Here is a 20,645-nt window from a genome sequence, read left to right on the forward strand (position 1 = left end):
TAAGATAAAAATTATTTTTGTATATCGAGTGGAGTTCTTTAAGTATGTAATTTGATATCCCTATGAGATATTCTGCCAGGTGATATGAAAATGAATACGATATAGAATAAATTGTCTTTTAATATTAATATTATTAAAATAAAGTCTTAGAAGTCAGCATAATGTATAGTGTAAGGAATAAGGGACTTCACACATTTCACCTACAGAAAGTGCGATTATGATAAATCAGTTCATGAAGTCCAAGTTGGAACTAATTTATTTAACTAAATATTCATGTTGTAGGTTCCAAAAGATGTTCTATGCATAATAAAGAGGAGTACACTCTGTATTTTACTGCTACATGTTCTACTCAAAAGAAATTAAGAAGAAATATTTTGTGAAACAAAAGAAAATATTTGAATGGCAAGAGGGATACATATAAGTAATTATTGCAGGCAAGCCTGATATTATATAAACTAGTTAGTTAAAGAATTTAATTACTTGGAACTATAACAAACTTTTAATTCTTATTAATAATAGATAAAGATGGTGGAGGTGTCTTCTTAATTCTCTAAGTTTGTATTTTTTATAGCTTTCTCTTTTTGTAATTTTATTCCGTTGGTTTAGCACCTTCACAACAGTCCTTGAGCCAGGAGTACTATCAAGTTATAATTTGATATCCAGTTATCACTTGAAAAAACTATCTTTTTTTTCCACAGATTATAATTTTATAAAGACATTACTATTTGTTTAATATAAGATTAATCCATTAAATTCAGAAAAGAAAAAAAAATTGCAAGATTATATTTTTAATTTTAAAAAATTCAAATAACCTGAGCATCTTCCAAATGAACATCACGACCTTGAGACTGTGATTCACCAGCAACCATTTCTTCATATTGTTGACGTTTAGCCTCCACTTCAGCCAACTCATTTTGTAATTCTTGAATATCCTTTTCATGAGCTTCATTAGCAACTCTAACTTCAGCTAATGATTTTTTAGCAGTGTTTAATTTTTTCTGAATATGATCAACACGTTCTTTTGCCTTAATAAATGAAGGTCTCTTTTTGTTAATTTCAGCATCCTAAAAACAAAATTTAATAGAAATAAAATTAATTCAAAAGCAGATTCAATTATATTTACAAAAAATAATAAAAATATAGTCAAAATCAACTTAAGTTATATGACAGTCTGAAATATGCCTGTGATGAAAAGTAGAAAAATTTATTTTAACCAATTTACTCATGAATTCTTCCAGGCATTGGCCTGGAAGAATTACTCTTTTAAAATCCACACCAAGAAAAATTTTTAAATTCCCATTAAGTAAACCTAACATTGTGATTTTTTTTATTTTGGGTTACCAGAAGAGATTTTCAGGATGAGTGTGTTTAATTTTTTACTGTTTACAATGTTTTTAAATTCTTAAATTTTTTTAATAGGTCAAAAGTACCTTTTTTAAATAGTTTTTTTGGGATAAAAAGCACAAAATAAACAAACAAGTTATTGATCAATTTACACAAGAAATCAAAGTTAAAATAAAAACTAAATTTATTCTGTTTAACTAAATTTTATATAGTTTTTACTACCAACACAGTACATGCATGTAATCTTTTTCATCAAAACACAAATCAAAGTACATTATTGCTCTATAAGCAATAAAGAAATGAGAATAAAGCAATTATGCAGTTGGATTCAGCATCAGTAAAGATAAAAAATGGCAGAGAATACAATAATATATTTGCATTCAAAATGTCAAATTTTACACTGGTTTTTAAAATAAGTGGATCTTTAAATGATGTGTGAACCTATTGTTTATATTCTATACCATATTCAAAATTGTAGCAAAGGTTTTAATTTCACTTAGCACTGTATCCTTGCTTGTTTCTAATAAATCGGATGATTTATTCTAGCAGAATTCATCATCCAACAGTTAAGTATCGCTTAAAATAACTCATTATCACAAACTAATTATTTTTAACTTTAATGAACCAAGAATATCCATAAATAAACTAATTATTGTAATTACCATTTCTCGTATTTCTTGTTCAATTTTAGCTAATTCTCTATTTATTTTTCCTTGTTCCTTTTTCTTCTCTTTTAATACTTCTTCTGCTTTTTCTTTTTTCTTCTCAACTTTTTCTACATCTCTCTTTTTTCTCTCCACTTCATTTTCATAATGTTTAATATCATTTTCATTGTAGTATAATCTGAATAACTGGTATTCAATTTCTTTTTCAACCTTTAACAAAATTTAAAAAAAAAACTTATACAAAGAAAATAACATTTTATACACAGTAACATAAAGATAAAAATAATAATAACAATAAAAATAGCATCAACACTAACAACATCACCACCTCCAATGTCAACAATAAAAATAATAGCAATTCCTTTTTTTGAGTCAGTCACTTTGGCTCTTGGCAGAGATTGTCTCATAGTAAGGGTATCAGAGCCCTTACTGCTACAAGCGAGCCCTGCAATATCGGTATAGCAGCTCAGGCAGTACCTGACTCCCCAGTTTGGGTTAAATCTGAGGGAGGCAGCAGACTGGGAAAACCCAGGCAGGATCAATCATCTGTGACTAGCCCAACTGCCTGTCCGCCTACACCTTGTGACATGTTGACTGGCATCTTTTCATGCATGGAAACTTCTACTTTTACATATTCTGTGGTAGAGGGTCCACATGAAAACCATCATCCAGGAGAGCCTTTGTCTTTATTAACAAAGCAAAGAAAAAAGCGTAGAGTTTACAAAAGTGCAAAAGATGGATTGAACCAAATTTTGACCAAAAACCAGCACAGCAGTACCAAAATATTTGGTTATCAAAAGGAAAGGAGATTTTGGCAAGAGAGTCCATTGAAGCTGCTGAAGGACTAGTAAAAGAGATTTGAAAGGCTGCAGTTAGACTGTTTACTGAAACCGTCAACGATTTACAAATGTCACTTACTAAAGGTGAAGAAAATTGGAGTATTGGACATTAAGTATGTCAAAGGGTGTAGTAGTCTTCTAGGACTTGCTGAATTGCACAGAGGAGGAAATTGTGTTAAGAATTCATAAACAATTAGTTGTTGCAAGCTGATGATTAAACACACAATGGAAAAGTTATACCCTCCATGTCAAATATCCTGATCTTCAAACAAACTGAAGAGTACATAGAAAATAAAGGCTGAATTCTATAAACTGGATATACATCCTTTTATCCTAACTCCATTATGGTGCATTGGATGCCAGTGATTTGAACATACAGTGCCACATTTTACAAGGCAACATATCTGAGCTTGCAGTGAGCCCCTGCATCCAAATGATCCGTATAGAAATCCACCCGTTTGTATAAACTTTCATGGCCATCACCTAGCAAAATTGTGGAACAAGGAAGAAATAGCAATTCAAGAGGTACATCATCATTCAAAAGGTCAACTACTTTGAAACAAAAGGAAAATTGCACTAAGTAGATCATGAAGATAAAGTTCTACATACAGGTTGCTGCAGCTCCTGCAACCTCTTTCAATCAAACCAAAAGATGTAATTACAGATCTAACTCTCCAGCATTAGCCAGTATGGTTGAGCATATTATTGAGAAATTTAATAAATAACCAGCCAGAGAAGATAACCCAAAACGGTAAATATGAGAGCAAATGTGACCAAACAAAGGAATTCTTCTTTGCTGAAGAATAAGGTGAAAGAAAATGAAGCCAAAGTGGTTAAGTACAGTTTGAAAAAATCCCCATTCACTGATTCAAGAAGGAACAGATAATGATGTATTAAAAAAAGAGTGTGTTTGACAAACAACAACAGATCCTTAAAAGCATAGAGGCCTCTAAAAGAGAGAGTCAGCACTGTAGTCATCCCAAACACTTTAGCGAAAAGTACATCAAGCCTAGACTCTAATCCTTACCGCACAATCTGGGAGGGTATCAATAGATGCCAATAGCAAGCAAGGGATCCTCCATGGTTTATTGCAAAGATGGATCAGAAGACTCCATCTCTGATGCTTCAGACATCCTAGAATCGGAGGTGAAGGCTGTCAGGAGAATGGAGAAAGAAGGAAAAAAGGATGGCTTAACAGTGATAGATAAAATGGATGTGGTTAGTTTTATAAATTTTTTTGATGAATTTTCATTAAGGATGTTTTTTTAAGAAATGAGGGATTATTACACCGGTTTTGACAGGTATGACATCTCTTAAGAAATGGATGTATGTGTTTAAGTGGCAAGGGCTCTATACACCCTTGTCATCGTACAATCTTTTAGGGTTTTAAGTCCTATAACAAGTCTATTTCTGGATGGTCTGTCTGACAAGAATAGTCTTCTGACCACGTTGCTAGTTTTTGTTATTAGGATGGAAAAGGTTTTTCTTTTTCGTTTGAGACAAGGGCTAATGTCCATAAATAAGATGCCCACAATCTCAAAAAAAAAAAAATTGAATAGAGAATATCTGTTGAAAAATTATTTATGAAACTTCTTACACATCACTGTACTACATAAGTAGTAACATTTAAATAAGTTTTGTAAAAATGATAATTTAATTAAGCGAAAAACAGACTGTAACTCATGGTTAAAAATAATAAATAAAATAAAAAATTTTAAATTAAGAACGACAGTTGTCAAAATATTTTTGTTTGGCGATGTAAGTAAAAAAAGCTGAACACTTAAAAAGAATCATGAAAATAGAGAATAATCAAAATTAAACAATAAAAAAAATAATTAACAATTGTGGGTATATAAAAACACAACTAAATTCCGTATTTATTTTATACTATTTTAAAAATAAAATAAATTGTGAATTTATTTTAATACAAATCAAGAAACTAACACTACAATTAAATAGGTGAATAATGAAATAATCAATAGTTGAATTTCTGAAGTAAATCATACCTAAATTTCCAGATATATTCACAACACACAAAAAGGAACTTAATTCTCTAGTTTCTTAATTCTTAGAGAATTTAATCTCTAACTAAAAACAGTTTTTTAAAAAACTTCTTTCTGACTTCAGTCAAAAGCAGGCAGTCCATTATGTCATAATATAATGAACAAATTACATTTCTTTTAAAATTATAATTTTTTTACAATAATAATTTAATTCTAGCTTTGTATATGCATTTTACTGACCCAAATTGTTCATTATTATAACAAAAATATACTCACAACTAAGATCTTTGTAAGTTTTTGACCAATAATATTAACATATTTTTATTGATAATTAAAGTCACGAAGGAATAATTTACTTCAAAATGTAAAAAAAAGAAAATTTGATTAATAAGGTTATAAATACTAACTAAATCATCTTTAAGCCTTTGATACTTTTCAGCTTCTTCTTTCTCTTGTTTAGCTTCTTTTCTTTCAGCAACAACTCCACGTTTCTTCAAATATGAATAATTAGTGTCCTCTTCAGCTTTTAACATTTCTGCTTTCAATCTATCATATTCTTCTTTTAAAGCACCAGACCTAATTCAGAGAATAAAATGATAACATTTATTTAATAAGCACAACCAACATAGCAAAATAAAATATTACAAACATATATATATATATATACTTACCATGTCCATCACTCCAAATTAATATTAGATGAACTCCCCTAATGCCTACAAAAACCAGCTGATCCCAATTATGCATTAGCTGATTACATTTGTTTTTTCACTTGAAATCGTCTCCGATGAGAAAATTATATAACATTGGGTGAGAAAAGACAATACATCAAGATAGTTTACTGATATTTTACCTACTAGCAGGGTACATCATCAGTAGTAAATAACTTCATTTGCACGGTAAGTACAGAGAAATATCATCCACAAATATTTACTGCTAATATCATTGAAAATGAGTACAGAAGCTCATCTAGATGAAATTTAAATTTTTTTTTTTTTCAATTTCTTTCAAGTATGCAGACATTTCTAGTAAAGTACTATTTTACCAGAATTGCAATCTCATATTACAACAAAACAAAACAAAACATTCAATTCAAAAAGTATTAAAAATGTTAATGAAATGTCATAATTATTAAAAAAAAAAAAACTATTACAATGAAAGACACCTTAAGAAAAAAAATTATCTTGGTATTTTAATTGGGCAAAAAAATATGTAAAAGACTTTGGTTGAAAATTGTTTGGTATCTGAATTGCACCAGTTCATTTAGTATATTATTTATATATTTACGAAGACGATCCAGAGAGTAACTTACGTTTGTGCCTAGCGTGGAGATGGATGGAGATAGAGCCGCCATCTTGGCGTCAAAATGTTTCTATACTCAGTACACATCAAGTGTCACAGTGTGCGGACTGTGATTTTTCTACTTTGTTCGTTGTGAATCATTGAAATGTCCACTTCAATAGAAAATCCCACAAGTTGTGATTTCTCTCTTTCAATTCAACCTATGTCGGTTTAATTAAAAGACAGAATTTATTGGGTCTGAAGAAAAAAACTCTTACTTTTGAGATATCCCAAGAGAAAAAAATCATTACCCAAGAGCAAGCCGTTCATGAAATATCACAAATAGGAGTAAGACAAGCTGGAAACAGACCACCTAAAATAAACAATAAAAAAATGAGATTCACATAAAGGATTGGCTTGGAACAGTTATTGCTCATCCTTATCCATCTCTAAAAAACTATAGACCTTGAATTTAAATGTTGAAATCACAAATCGTACTGTGCCCTTGGCTAAAAAGAGCAATTTTTGATGGGTTTGCTGAGGGTTGTTTGTAACCCAGAATCAATGTTCCCTTCATTTGTCTCCATTAACATAAAAATGAATTTCATTACTCATAAAAAATCTATACAAATATCCAGAATCACATCTTTCAACTGAAAAAGTCATGATGATTATTTCTATTATGACTCAATTCTTGTACGGTGACAATCTCAAATCATGAAACATACTACAAAACTCTGCCTCTGATAACTTAAAGTCTGAGCCATGTTTTTAAATTGAACACCCAGGATTCTGTTGGACTGATACATGTACACAACAATGTTGAGTTCTCACATTTCGTGGTTTTCCAGGAGGTTTATCATCCCAAACTACGCCAAAAGAATGAAACTTTTTTACCAATAAAAGAACAGTTACAACTCTCTACATTAAATTGCATTCTAAACTGCCTTTCAGTTATAGTTTGTTTACTTTTATGAAGAACTAGACAGAAGTAGCACAATGATTCATACTAGGGACTGACCCTGTAGTTCGAAGTAAGTATTAAAAATGTTTTATAAAGGAAATAAATGTTAATTTCAAAAGACTATGATTTCAATTAAAAACTTTTTTTATAAACTAGGTTTTAATAAAATTCTCACATATATCTTGCGTAGACTACAAATTTGTTTAAATTCCCAATTTCAACTAACTAAAAACATAATCTAAGTTTTTAGAACAGTAATCAAAAGGGTTGCCTGAAAAGGAAAGACAACTAGAAACGACATCATTCAAAAGTTTAACTACCTAGAACAGAGTGATTCTTATTGTCTGCTTATTATCTAAGGTAGCATTGTATTATACAACTGTACAGATACTGTATTATCCATGCAGTTCCTGCATCAATAGGTGCACAGAGGAAGAAAATAACTTAACATTGCAATAATATCTTTACTTCCTAACAGATAGGTATCCATTATATATAACTGCACAATAGAAAATTTGAAGTATGTAACTTGTAAGCCAAACCAAATAAATACAGCAATAAATTAAAACAAAATATACATACCCACTGATCTCTTCAAAAAGAACAGTTCTCTCTTTTGGATTTTTCATGGCAATAGATTCAACAGCACCTTGAAAAACAAGGAAATTTTTTGCTTTTACATTAATACCAATTGCTTCTAATTCTGAAAGATATTTTTGAGTAGTGACAGGCTGAAATAAAAAAGAAAAATTATTATAATGAGAAAAATGATTTAGAATACATGAATTATTAAGAGGACAAACACCAAAGGAATTTTTCTGGAATAAATATGTCAACTAAGTAAAATAAAATAAAATAAAAAAAAGACATCCATGAACAAATTCTACTTATTTTATTATGCATTATGTTTATTTTTCCTGCACACTTTATATTACATCATTATTTTTTCCCCTGTGTTCTAAATGAAGTGTCACCCTTGGTTACATAATTTATTAATATTACATTAATAAACTATATTAATACAATACAATTACCATCTGAAATACACCAAGTGGTATAATTAGTTGAAACATACTGTATTAAAATTCAAATATTTGAATATAAGCGGACGGCCCTAAGAAATTTTAAACATCAGACAGCATCATTTCATTATTCCCTAGCACATTTCATGTGTGAGTCCCTACTTTAACCTTGCAATGCAATGCCACATAACACACACATTCCACAGGGCTCTGGCACTCTATTAGTTGGCAGTAACAGAGAGCACAAACACGTTTACCTGTTTGATTCATCAGATATCCATGAGTGAACCAAGTGTGCCCTTTTTGCAAATGGCAAATAATAGACACTTCTCAACAGTTATTTCTGGAGGTGTTGGCAAAGTAAAAAAGGCATTTTGAGCAACAGCTTCCAAGACTACATGATCAACAGACGATAATCTAGTATGATCTCTGATTGCTTCTGAAGAGGTTTTTGGAAATACACCAGGAAAGAAGTGGGAGTAAGGTTGCTGAACACAAGTATAAATTGATACATGAAAATTTACATGATGAAGATGATAAAAATATGTACTATCCATCATTCAACATGCAGGGACCTATGTTCTGCCTCAGTCGATCAACTATATTGCCTCAGGATAAATATGATGTTAAACTCCATGAATAATGATAGGTGCTGAAATCACAAACTATTACGCAGGGTAGAGGAATCTGGGAAAACCAAATTGGACAGATCATTTTCAATGATTTCGGAATTTGAAGGAACGTATAAATTGCAGATATTCATTTTGAATGCTGCCAATACCTTCATCAAGACTGCAGGGATATTTGTTACTAGCGGAAAACAGGAGGCTATTATGATTTCCTTCAGGAAAATAGCATACTTTCATGCCCTCTCTTCTCAGTTTGATAGTCGCATCTTTCACAAACGTATCCACAAAAGGACACATTATATGGGGCTGCAGACAAATTATTAAAGGGTTTTCTTCCTTTAGCAGGATTTTAATATACTCACGGCGATAACAGAGACTGCAAACATTTCAGTGAATAATACTGGTACCCATAAAAATATTATTTTTCTTTAATATGCAAAACTCTGTGTATAGATTATATGTCAAATACAATCCAGCTTTACTATTAATGATTTTTAAGAAGTGCTTCACTTCTTCAACCTCCATATCCTCGAAGTGTCCTCAAGATGGTTGGTGGTGGGGACATGAAAGCCTGGGAGACCAGAAATATCATACCAGGCGACAACTTTTTAGTAGATCCTTTCATAGAGATTTTGGTACTTAGCTGAGTTGGTGCAACAGAATTTTCTATGGTGATGAACTGACTGTGGTGGATTTCAGTGGTGGATTTCGGACTTTCTAGCAGAAGTTACTTTTTTTCCAATACTCAAATCTGTAATCTAGTAGCCATGCTAACAAGCTTCTAACAATTTGGTCATTTTTTGCAAGATCTGGCATTCATTCTCTTTTTGTATATTGTTTGAAGAGAGAGCCTGAATAAAATTTTCACCAGGTTATGCAGGATTCCTCACGTTGAGGGACTTTCTGTATTTCCATCAAGCCATAGGAAAGAACATTCTTTTCAGTACAGATCTTCAAAATAGCTTTCTCTTGTTTGTTAAGTGGCATTCTTGAGACCTTGATGAGTGTGGATCTTTACAAATTTGTAATATTAAATTATTAGTAATAAAAAAAATATTTAGAAAATATTTTTACTTTTTTAAAATTTCTTCAAATATAGACAAAACTAAATAAAATTACTTTTTAGTATTTGAAATCTATCATAGAAAAGTATAAAAAAGCCTAATTTACTTATAAAATTACACAATTATAGTTTTGTTATCATTTAATGAAATTTGTTTTTGACGTGATTTTTTTTTAGGCCCCAATTCATAGCTCTCAAAAGTATAATTCAGTATGCCTTCATTTTTTTATGTTTATTTTATTTAAATTCTCATTTAATATTGAAATATGTACAATGATATTCTACTTGGTTTAGTAGATTTTCTTCGTATTTGAGAATGTTTAAAAGTAAAAGATTATGTTAAATTCAATTAAAAAATGGAATGCAATATAACTAGCATGCTTAAAAAATGCTTATAATTTTGTAATATTAATATTGAAACTTTTAACTTAATTTTTTTCATTTGTTTCATATTGGAATTACAGTCTTCCACTTCTGGAACCAGCAGCAGCTTGTGCGAAAGAAAACTAGGCAAAATTGAATTTGGTGAAGAACAGGCAAGTATATTAGATTAACAACTACTTCTTTCAACTATACTTTTAACAATTATTATTTTAAAATGTTACATAATTAAATACATATGTATGATCATTTCTTAGAATTTAAATATTTTAAAATAAAAAAGTCTTTTAAAAATGTTTTAATACAGTTATATTTTTTTGACAACCCGAAAAACAATTTTTAGAATATATTAAATTAATACCATTTTTACAATTAAATGCAGGGTACTTGTGACAAACTTTATTAGTTACTATAATTTTTGTCAAAACCTTTCATGTACTGTAACTTTATAATCATATTTACATGTTCTAATAAAAGTTATCTTCCCATAACTAATGGTAGCCCTATATATGTTGTAAAGTTAAAAATGAATTACCATTTATCTTCTAAAATTTTTGTAATTTTTATTGTGAATCAGAAAACTATTACTCAGAAAAGAAAAAAAATCTCAAATGTAAATATGAAGTAACGTTTTGGAAAATTATATTATAATCTCAAAAAATTATAACCTAAGAAGACAGCCTAACACTGCTCTGACAGGCTATTAAACCATAGATTTTAAAATCCACTGAATAGCATCCAAGAACAAATGGAAAAATATATGCCAAAAAGCAATGTAACAGAAGTGTTGCATAACTGTAGGTGTCATTTATATGCTGCTTGCTTAGACGTGGTGTCATTACATATTTTCAGGGTTACAAAACTCATAGAGTTAAAAAACTAGCTATGCTTATAAGACTGTTATATACTAATAAATTCAAAACAATTTTTTAAAAAATCAGCACAGCAGGTAAGTAGAGAAAAAGAATTTAGCAGTGGAATAAGTTAGACAACTCACACATTTTACAAAGGTGATGGAATTTAAATTAAAATTTATGTCTATTTCTTAGGGTCCTTAAATATATGAAACTTAGTAACTAACACCAGAACACAGATTTCAATATTATTTAATTTCATGAAACTCATCATGATTAAAAATAAAGAAGAAACTAATTAATACTTCATTAAATCCTCGCCATTAAAATATATGTCATGAACCATGCTTGTAAATAAAAGCAAGAGGACCTACACATAAAGTAAGTGGCTATATATTCTTTGCTATATTCTTCACAATATATAACGTAACACTCATTTCTTTGTAACATTTCTGGAGTTTTTCACAAAAACTATACATTGATGCTGTTCTATTAGACAAATTGCAGATTAAGCTAAAGCTGACTTACATTTTGTATTAAACCTACAAGCTAATAGACCTAGAAAGAAGTAAACTGAAAACATAAATAAAATATAAGGTAAGATAAATAAACAAAAAACCCTATGTCAGTTTACTAAAGATTACAGATGTCACTGTCACAAACCAAGTTTAACAATCAACAACCATTTGAACAAATTTTGCAGCACCTACGACCATATAAGGTTACACTAATACACTTACCTCTCTGTTGATTTTGTAGTCAGATGATGTGCCTTGTACAGTTCTAGTAAAACGTTTCTCAATTCCGTCCTTCATTAAAAAAACAGCAGTCACAGCAGCACTAAAAAAATTATTTTATAATGTTAAAAATTAAAAATTTTACTAATAAATAAGCAAATTAAAATACTAGTTTACAGTTATATAAAAGAAATATGTTCATCATTACCAGTATACAAAAGGAATATTAACAATTTAATTCAAATATATGGATTTTATCAAAAATAAAATTGGCAATAAAATGTTTACTGAAACTTCACATACACTATCAAAGCAATATACTTGGCAATAAAAATGTTGAACTGAAATAACATCAAATTCAATATCGTATGAACATAATCAATAAAAGAGAGAAGCTGAGCACAACAGTCCCAAAGAGATACTTAAGCTTATTACTTTCTATAGAACAGTTAACAATATTTTATTATAAATATGATGCAATATGGTATGTAAATAACATTTTTGTCTTTGTGTAGAAAATTATTTTTTTTAGTAATAAAAAAAATGCCTTTCATAGTCCTTTGGGCCAGTATCAACCAGCAATATTACACTACCAGTAGCATAATATATAATTTTCTAATAATACAATCATAAAACATTTTAAAACAATTTTGTCATCTTTACTTGTTAGAAAAAAATATAATGAATATCAGATGTACTTAACTATATACAATATTCACTTTTATTGTAACAAGACCAAATCTGATTGATTCATTCTCTAACTCAGTCTTAACATAGCTAAGTGATTACATAATGATATCATTCCACTGACTGACATTTTAACAAAAACTTTTATCACAACTAAAGATGGATCAATTTTTAAGGCCTTATTTAGTAAAAATAAAAAATTTATATTTTATGCTAATGGTAATATAATTATACTAATACTAAACAGTAATAAATAATCAGAAAATAATGATGGATATATAGCATCAGCACAAATGGTGGACTTAATATTGCATAAGTCTTTTTTATTACTAATAAATTAAAAATGTACATACCAAAAGCAAAAGAAAAAACATATAAGCTATATAACCTCTAGAGGAGCGCCAACTGTAAATATGTTTTGGAGATTTTTATAGACATAGAGACAGCATTTCCTTCCTAGTGTTGGAGTTCCGTCCTCTATGAGTTAGAATGCTGCAATGTTCCTGTAGCCCTGCAGGACGTAGTACATGACTATTTGTCTAATCGTACGACTCTGTTTAAAGATGCGCACCTAGCTGTGGAAAAATCTGTCACCAGGGGAATTCCGCAGAGTTCCGTTCTTGGTCCCCTGCTGTGGAACCTGGTATTTGACGGGTTTCTGGGAGTGACATTCCCAGAAGGGGTCACGGTCCAGGCTTTCGGCGATGACTGTCTCCTTTTAGTTCGTAGTAATTCATGACTGCAGCTGGAAAATCGAGCGCAAGCAGCCTTGTCAACCATGAAAGGCTGGATGGACATTCAAAATTTAAATATTTCTGTGCCCAAGATGAAGTTCACGCTTCTCAAAGGTGCAGACAAATTATCGTACAATTGAAACCACCACATTAAGTATAAAGGTTGTGATATCAACTGAGTGAGAGTTCATAAGTACCTAGGTGTTTTGTTTAATGAGAAGTTGCTGTTCAGCAACCACATTAGGCAAGTAGTGGCAGACGCCATATCTCAGTGATGCACAAACTTAGGAGGATTGCTCAGATGGACTATGGGTTGTCTGGCCATCAAATGTACATAGTGTACCAAGGTGTCTTCAAAACCATGGCCGCTTACGTGGTGCCCATTTGAGCGCATGAGTTGGATGTGAACAGAGCACTTTTTGAAAATTAAGGAGTGACCAGCACAGAGCCTTTATTGTGTGCACTGGTGTTTTTAAAGCAACCTTCTATGAGGCTACACACTGTATTGGGAAAGCCTCTCCCAATCGATTTAGTGGTGAAAGTTTGAGCAACCATGTTGAGTTTACAAAGAGGCTGGGAGGCCGAGATAACTGGGATGCGGTTTCAGACCAGGCCAGTACTGGAACAGAACGGTTATCACAATACACCAGATCTAAGTTTCATTCAGTTGCCCATCTCCTGCCTGAAGAGCCTCGCGATGGAAGCACGACAGCTAGAATGGAACACCACGACTAAGGGATGTCCATGCACAAGTTTATATGGGATTTGGAAAGATAATATAACTCAAGTTCATTTTTAAGGACACGGGTGCCCTGGTCCTCACCAACCATGTTAATTTGAACCAATATCTGTTTCAGTTCCACCTGGCAGCTGACGAGCTGTGCGCCTGGGAGGTCCAGTCTCAACACCTGATGTTTGACTGCCCTGCTCTTGGGGGGCCAGAGACTGAGCCACCCTGGAGGTCAAGGGGAAAATTGGCCAGTCACAAGCGGCGAGTCAATGAGACGAGAGCCGCATTTTCGGACTGTGTGGAAGTTCCTTGATGAAGTTGCTATGTTCAACCGACATCAGTAGTTTATTTAAGGAAAAGACTCCAACTGCACTGCTGTGGGAAGCTAACATAGAGATTTATGGCTGACCACCAGCTAATTAAGGATCCAAGCACTTTAATACAGTGGACAGGTACTTGCTGGCATTCGTAGCAAATTGCTGTCTAGACAAAGTAAATTTTAATTATATATATATATATATATATATATATATATATATATATATATATATATTACATATATATACATATATATACATACATAATATACATATACATACATATATACATATACATACATATATATACATAATATATATACATATATATTTTTAGTATTTGACAGGGTGCCCCTACCCATTTTAGTAAATATATGACGGAGTGGTTGGGACACGTAAGCCAGTTGGTGTATGCCACCGCACTTAGTCTGCTCACGCTGTTAGATAAGCTCTATGAGCTATTTAGGACAGTGGTCGCCAAACTGTTTAAATGCTCAGTAGCCGTTTGTAGCACAGACATTCAGTCTCATGCTTTAAGGCAACCAAATGGGGTGGTGGCAAGAGAAATGCCAAGCAAACTAACCTCTAGAAGGAAGAGACCTGGCTAGACAGTTTGTGTAGTTCACTTACCACAATCACACAATTCTGAGGACAGATGAAGGTTTCCTTAGGAATACTTATGACCATTCTAGGATGTTTGATTAGTATCTTAAAAAACATTATTTTTGCATCATCTTTGAGCTGGTCATCACAAAATCATATCCTCGTAATGTCTTACTATCTCCTTTATAAAAAGTTCTCCTTCCTAAATATTATGAAGCAATCCATCAGGTATTTGATTACACCAATTCACAATCACTCAATCACACAATCACACAAGGGCAGATTTTCCTTTCTCATTTTCCATCACCTTTCTTAAAGATTCACTATCTCTTTTCCTTATAGTGTTCTACGGATTTTGGCCAATCACTGAATCTGTGCAAGGCTCTGTCAACCAACCTAACCAAGCTCTGTATTTCCTATCTGATGTCTATAAAAAAAGCCCAGCTAGTGGTAAGGGCTTATCAGGTAAAGCAAACTAGATCTCCTAACATAAAGAGTGGTACCATACGTAGAATGTACATCCAATACTGAGAAATTAATACTACAGTTTCTTACCTCCTAGCAGCAGGCTGTCCAATAGAAGCACCATGTATAAGATCACTTAATCGTTTGACTCTTAATGAAGTTGTCTTTTCACCCATCACAAAACTGATTGCGTCCATAAAATTTGATTTACCTTTAAAAGAACGAAATGATTACTGCATTTACTAATAACTTATTTATTCATACCTATTGCAACATACAGTTAGAGCACAGTGAGTGTCCTCCATTAACATCAAGCACCTATAAAATATAAAAGGCATAAAAATATCTGTTCAAGCACAAAATCACCAATACAAATCACTTCTACATCCAATCCCTCAAAATTAATTTTTAATCCTAATCTTCAATCACATTTTTTTTTGAGAGCAATGCAAGACTAAAACTGGGTTGATTCCTACTTGGCTAACTTCATGTAATAACAATACAATACAATAATGCTTATCTTTTTTTATAAAGTAATATACAATATAGAATTAATACATATCAGAATATAAAATTAGTTATATAATACTGTAAATGTAAGATCCTCATTTCCATTGTCTCAAGCTTATTTCTTTTCATTTTCCCAACAGTCCACATCTGATACCCAAGTATTAACACATTCAACCCAAACATTTTATGTGGATGTAGTCTAAACATAACAGCCTGCTATCTAAAGCAATTTACGTCTACTGACAGCAAATCCCTGCAAATGTCTTAAATTTTAATTAATTTGAGTTCATTATTAGTTGTACCTCTCTAAAAATGTTTATTTGCTAGATATGAAAAAAGTATTACAATTTATAGGAGTAGTAATAAAACACCTAATTAATTTCAGTATATTTTATTAACAGATAAACTTAGAAAACATTTAATAATGACAACATGACAATATAACAATACAGTATCCACCTGAATAAATTAAGAGGATTCAATTTACTAATCAATAGTCTTTAATGGTGCATAATTATTACGCAAATTATGCATATATGTATAATGAGCATTATTTGATGTTTTTTATGTTTCTTTTTCTGTTAATAAAATATGCTGAAATTAATTAGATGTTTTATTAAAACACAGTACCAGCAACATGGTTTTAAACAAATATACTTCTATTACGATGAATAATGGACAAGCAATATCAATTATATACAATTAGGGAATTGCCTGCAATTTTGATGAAATCTGCAATGTACCAAATTAGTAAGTGCCAAAGTTATTTGTTAAAATTTAAACCATTCGTAGAAAATGCCTTTTACTCAAGTTATGTCCCTTGTAAGTTAGAGTACTCGCACAAAATTTAATTATTTAGCACCTTAGCTTACAAATATAATATACATTTTCAAACTAAATAATTTGGTTTCGGTGAAATTAGGTTAAGAATAAGATTAGATTTACTTATGACAAAATTAAGTTAGGTTAAGCTTAAGGCATGGGTTTTGGTAAATGTGCAATACACAATATTTATTGAGTATATAAATTAAGTGAATTTAATAGAGTTTAGTTGAATTTAATGCAAGATTAAGGTTAGATTACACTAACAATCTGAGTACTGAACTTCGTACGATATCAACATATCCCAACCAAACAACCTAACGCTCACTTCGTTCACTAACCTTGTTTAATTAACCTTACATATTAAATTGAAAATCTGAAAATAATGTATAATACACTTGTACAGCGCTGAATGGTGACGTTACTAAGTAAATTACCATGGTCTTAATTTGACTGAAAGGAATTTCTGATGAATAATTTATTTTATGGAGAGTATCTTAGGTCCTAAATAAAGTATATTCCATATTTCACCAAAATCCAAGGTGAGTCCCTAATTGTATATAATTACTGTTGCTTATTATCATACATCGTAAATAGAAGTATCGTTGTTCAACAAACTTGTCACTGCTACCGTGGTATAATAAAACATCTAATTAAATTTCTGAAAATTTTTTAACTGAAAAAGAAACAGAAAATATCTAATAATAACAAAATAACAATACAGCATCCACCTGAATAAATCATATGTAATTAATTACTAATCAATAGTTTTCAATGGCACATAATTTAATATCTAAATATGAATATTTATATAAGTAATAAAGAATATTTTTTGTGCAGAAAATAATCAGAACACTTAGTTATTTTTCCATCAAACAAATTGAAAAGGAATTTTAGAATACAAAAATTTGTTCTCACTAGAAATACTTTATATAATATTTAGGGTAAATATTATTAAATATTGTTATAAAATACAGTATTTTACAATCTTATTTCAATCTTTTATCTCTTTTGACAGCATGTTTTTAATTGAAATCTATGTATAGGAAACAATTTTTTGCTGATCCTGTAAAGACAATTCCTGGTAAGTGAACAATTTGGCTATTTTTTGTGAAAATTAATTATCAGAAGAAAAGTAAAAATTGCAGAACATTACTGATTTGATAAAACTGTAGCAAAAAATAAATAAACATAAAGTGAATGAAACTGAACCTTAATAAAAAAAAGAAGTATTTTTGTATAAAAAAAGTAAATAGGTATTTGCCTACTTGAATTGGCCAGTTCCAAAATGTCTCTTGTCTACTTTTTTTGGAATGTATTGTTTTGGTTGTTTATGATTCTTGAATACCTCCAGATTACAAATCAAAAGCATTTCAGGACCATAACATCCACCTTCCTATTTAACAAATAGAAAAAGTAGCATCTATTTTTCCAAAATATCTCTTGACCACTGGAAGAGTTACAACATGGCAGACAATCTTACAGAAATTATAATGTTTTTGAAAAGCATGGAACTGTTTTGAAAACTTCTACTGACTTTGAAGTTTTTGACCGGAAAATGCCAGCTCAAGCTGTAATGAAATCCCCATGTAACTGGCACTTTCATTTTGCTCCCACTAAATGATTCATAATCACACGAGGGAATATTCCAACAGCTTCTGCTCTTATTTAAGGGAAAGCAGCCAACATGATCAATTGTGGATTTGCCAAAAAGTTTTTCAAGCCAAACCAGTACAAACAATGATTGCAAATAGTGCTGCAATTAAAAAAGTTGAAATAGCTACACTCCTAAGGAAAATGAAGGTAAGCACCTGCTTCAACTGCACTAATGAACAAATTCCACAAGAAGATTCTGAAAATAAAGAAGAGGGCGGCTCTATGTATGATATTGACAATGTAGTTTAATTTGAGTAGTGAACTAAAAGTTGAGAAACATTGAAAGAGACTTTATTATCATGTTAAAATGTTTAAATATGTTTCTTATTACTACATTTTAACTAATAAAATGATGTTTTAAACCGTGCTGTTTGCACCCCTTTTAATATATTAAGCAAAATATGAATTACTTAGCTGTTTTGTGCAATTTAATGTATTCAATTATTTATTTTACAAATAACAAAAAGTATTTTACATATTTTGAGGTGTAGAAATAGCATTTTGAATGAAAAGTGTGATTTTCCTATAGTTTTGTAAAGTGGATAAGAGATGTAATGGAATTTGATGACTCAATGTATGAATGAAAAGAGCATTAATTTTAAAGCAAATTCATAAAACTTTTGTCCGTTAATTACAGAATTGGAGCCTGAATGAAAATATAAGCAATGCAAAAGTATGTTTTTACAAGAATGATTAACTTACAGGCAAAAAAAAATTGTGATGAATTAAAATTCTAACACCTTAAAAATTGATTATCTACTTAACAAAAACTTGATAATAAGTGAAAACAGAAACTCAAGTATAAACTAAAATGTAAAAAAACTAACCGTGCTTCCAACATAAAAATAATAGAGGCAATTAAAACCGAATAGAAAAAAAACAACAAAATACTCCTATCAATATTTACTCCCAATACACATAATCCTCCATTGTGATTTAAACCAAAAATCTGTGCAAAAAATACATTAAAAATGTCCAATACAAGAGCAATTGTTTATTTCATATAACAGTAATAGAGGTACACAAAAAAAATTATAAGTAGGAATACTTTTATTCACATAAAACTGTATTATAAACTAAGGATGTGAATTTCAACAATTTTAAGATTTCATGTCTTATAACATTTAAAGAACTTTTAACATTAATTTACAAGTAAAACCTTCCTCACTAACATAAAATAAACAAATATGCACAATGATTTCTATACCTGTTATTGAGAAAGTTAATTGCTTATAGCAGTACCAATCACAGGCTCCAAAAATACACTCGCATACAGTTATCAACGAATTGTTAACTTTATCAATTCTTTGATAACTTTTATGCCCAGCTATTGTGGTGACAAAAGATATAATTTTTTAATGAAAAATCAATTTGCTAATGAAGTTACTATCAATCCAAATACAGTAAATAACGAATAACAGAACAGTTTGGTCATAATGTGCACCAGTAAGCAATCGGGGCATCAGATTAAAATTCTTTTAAAATATCACTTAAGAAAGATATTACAAAAAAAAAAAAATGGTGAAAAACAAAAAATGAACATTACAAAGTGTTGTAAATATCACAATATTTACCTGAACCATTTGGTCCGATAACTGAAGTAAAAGTTTTTAAAGGTCCTATCGTGAACTTCCCCTTATAGGATTTGAAGTTATCCACTTCTATACTATGCAGCACTGGTGGCATTTTGTCAAGTTAACGAGTACACGTACCCTTCTATTTCTTCAAAACAAACTAACACACTAATGGCTGAAAAATTCAGGCAACCTGACCTAAGTTACAAGCAGGCTTGTCAACACAAATAAAATATCACCCTACAATGAGTGAGTGTATTACTCTGAAATTATTTTTTTAAATATAAATAAATGAAAATAGAACACTAAATTATTTATAATAATTAGAAATGATGTTTTGCATATTTTAAAATGATCTAACATTAATTTTTTGATGCACCATATCATTATTCAACATTTTTTCCCAATGTTGGATTAAATAATTCTGATATGTACATTATAAAACGTGCATTGCACATTACGCTAAGAAAAAATTTAATTTAAAAAGTTACAAATTTAATTTTTATGCCAACAGCATATCGGTCCGGAGAAATAAATATATATTCTAAGCTAGCAGTTACATAAATCCAGATGAAAACTCTTTTTTAACATAATTCAAAAAAAGAACGAGGTACGCCCAATTTGACCCGCCATTTTTTACCGCATGATTTTTTTTAATGAAAAATTACGATATTTATAAGGACAATTTAAAGATATTTTTTTCTATTATAATAATTACTATTCATTATTGGTGTAACGTAATGAATATAATTTGTCAAAATATTT

At 30.5% G+C, this 20,645-nt stretch overlaps 1 protein-coding gene across 1 annotated transcript in view; it reads right to left on the reverse strand.

Moving 5' to 3' along the window:
* Nucleotides 1-20,060, reverse strand: part of LOC142329744 (structural maintenance of chromosomes protein 1A-like) — a 58,173-nt gene extending 38,113 nt beyond the window's left edge. Inside the window, exons 1-7 of the mRNA XM_075374491.1 lie at nucleotides 19,881-20,060; nucleotides 15,409-15,529; nucleotides 11,786-11,885; nucleotides 7,679-7,827; nucleotides 5,259-5,427; nucleotides 2,007-2,219; nucleotides 813-1,064 (exon numbers count right to left, since the gene is read on the reverse strand). Of these exons, the coding sequence (XP_075230606.1) occupies nucleotides 813-1,064; nucleotides 2,007-2,219; nucleotides 5,259-5,427; nucleotides 7,679-7,827; nucleotides 11,786-11,885; nucleotides 15,409-15,529; nucleotides 19,881-19,992 (1,116 nt within the window). The 5' untranslated portion in view covers nucleotides 19,993-20,060. The remainder of the gene's footprint in view (nucleotides 1-812; nucleotides 1,065-2,006; nucleotides 2,220-5,258; nucleotides 5,428-7,678; nucleotides 7,828-11,785; nucleotides 11,886-15,408; nucleotides 15,530-19,880) is intronic.
* Between the last annotated feature and the right edge of the window lie 585 nt (nucleotides 20,061-20,645).

Source organism: Lycorma delicatula, chromosome 9 (assembly GCF_047948215.1).
Source record: "Lycorma delicatula isolate Av1 chromosome 9, ASM4794821v1, whole genome shotgun sequence".
Taxonomy (NCBI): domain Eukaryota; kingdom Metazoa; phylum Arthropoda; class Insecta; order Hemiptera; family Fulgoridae; genus Lycorma; species Lycorma delicatula.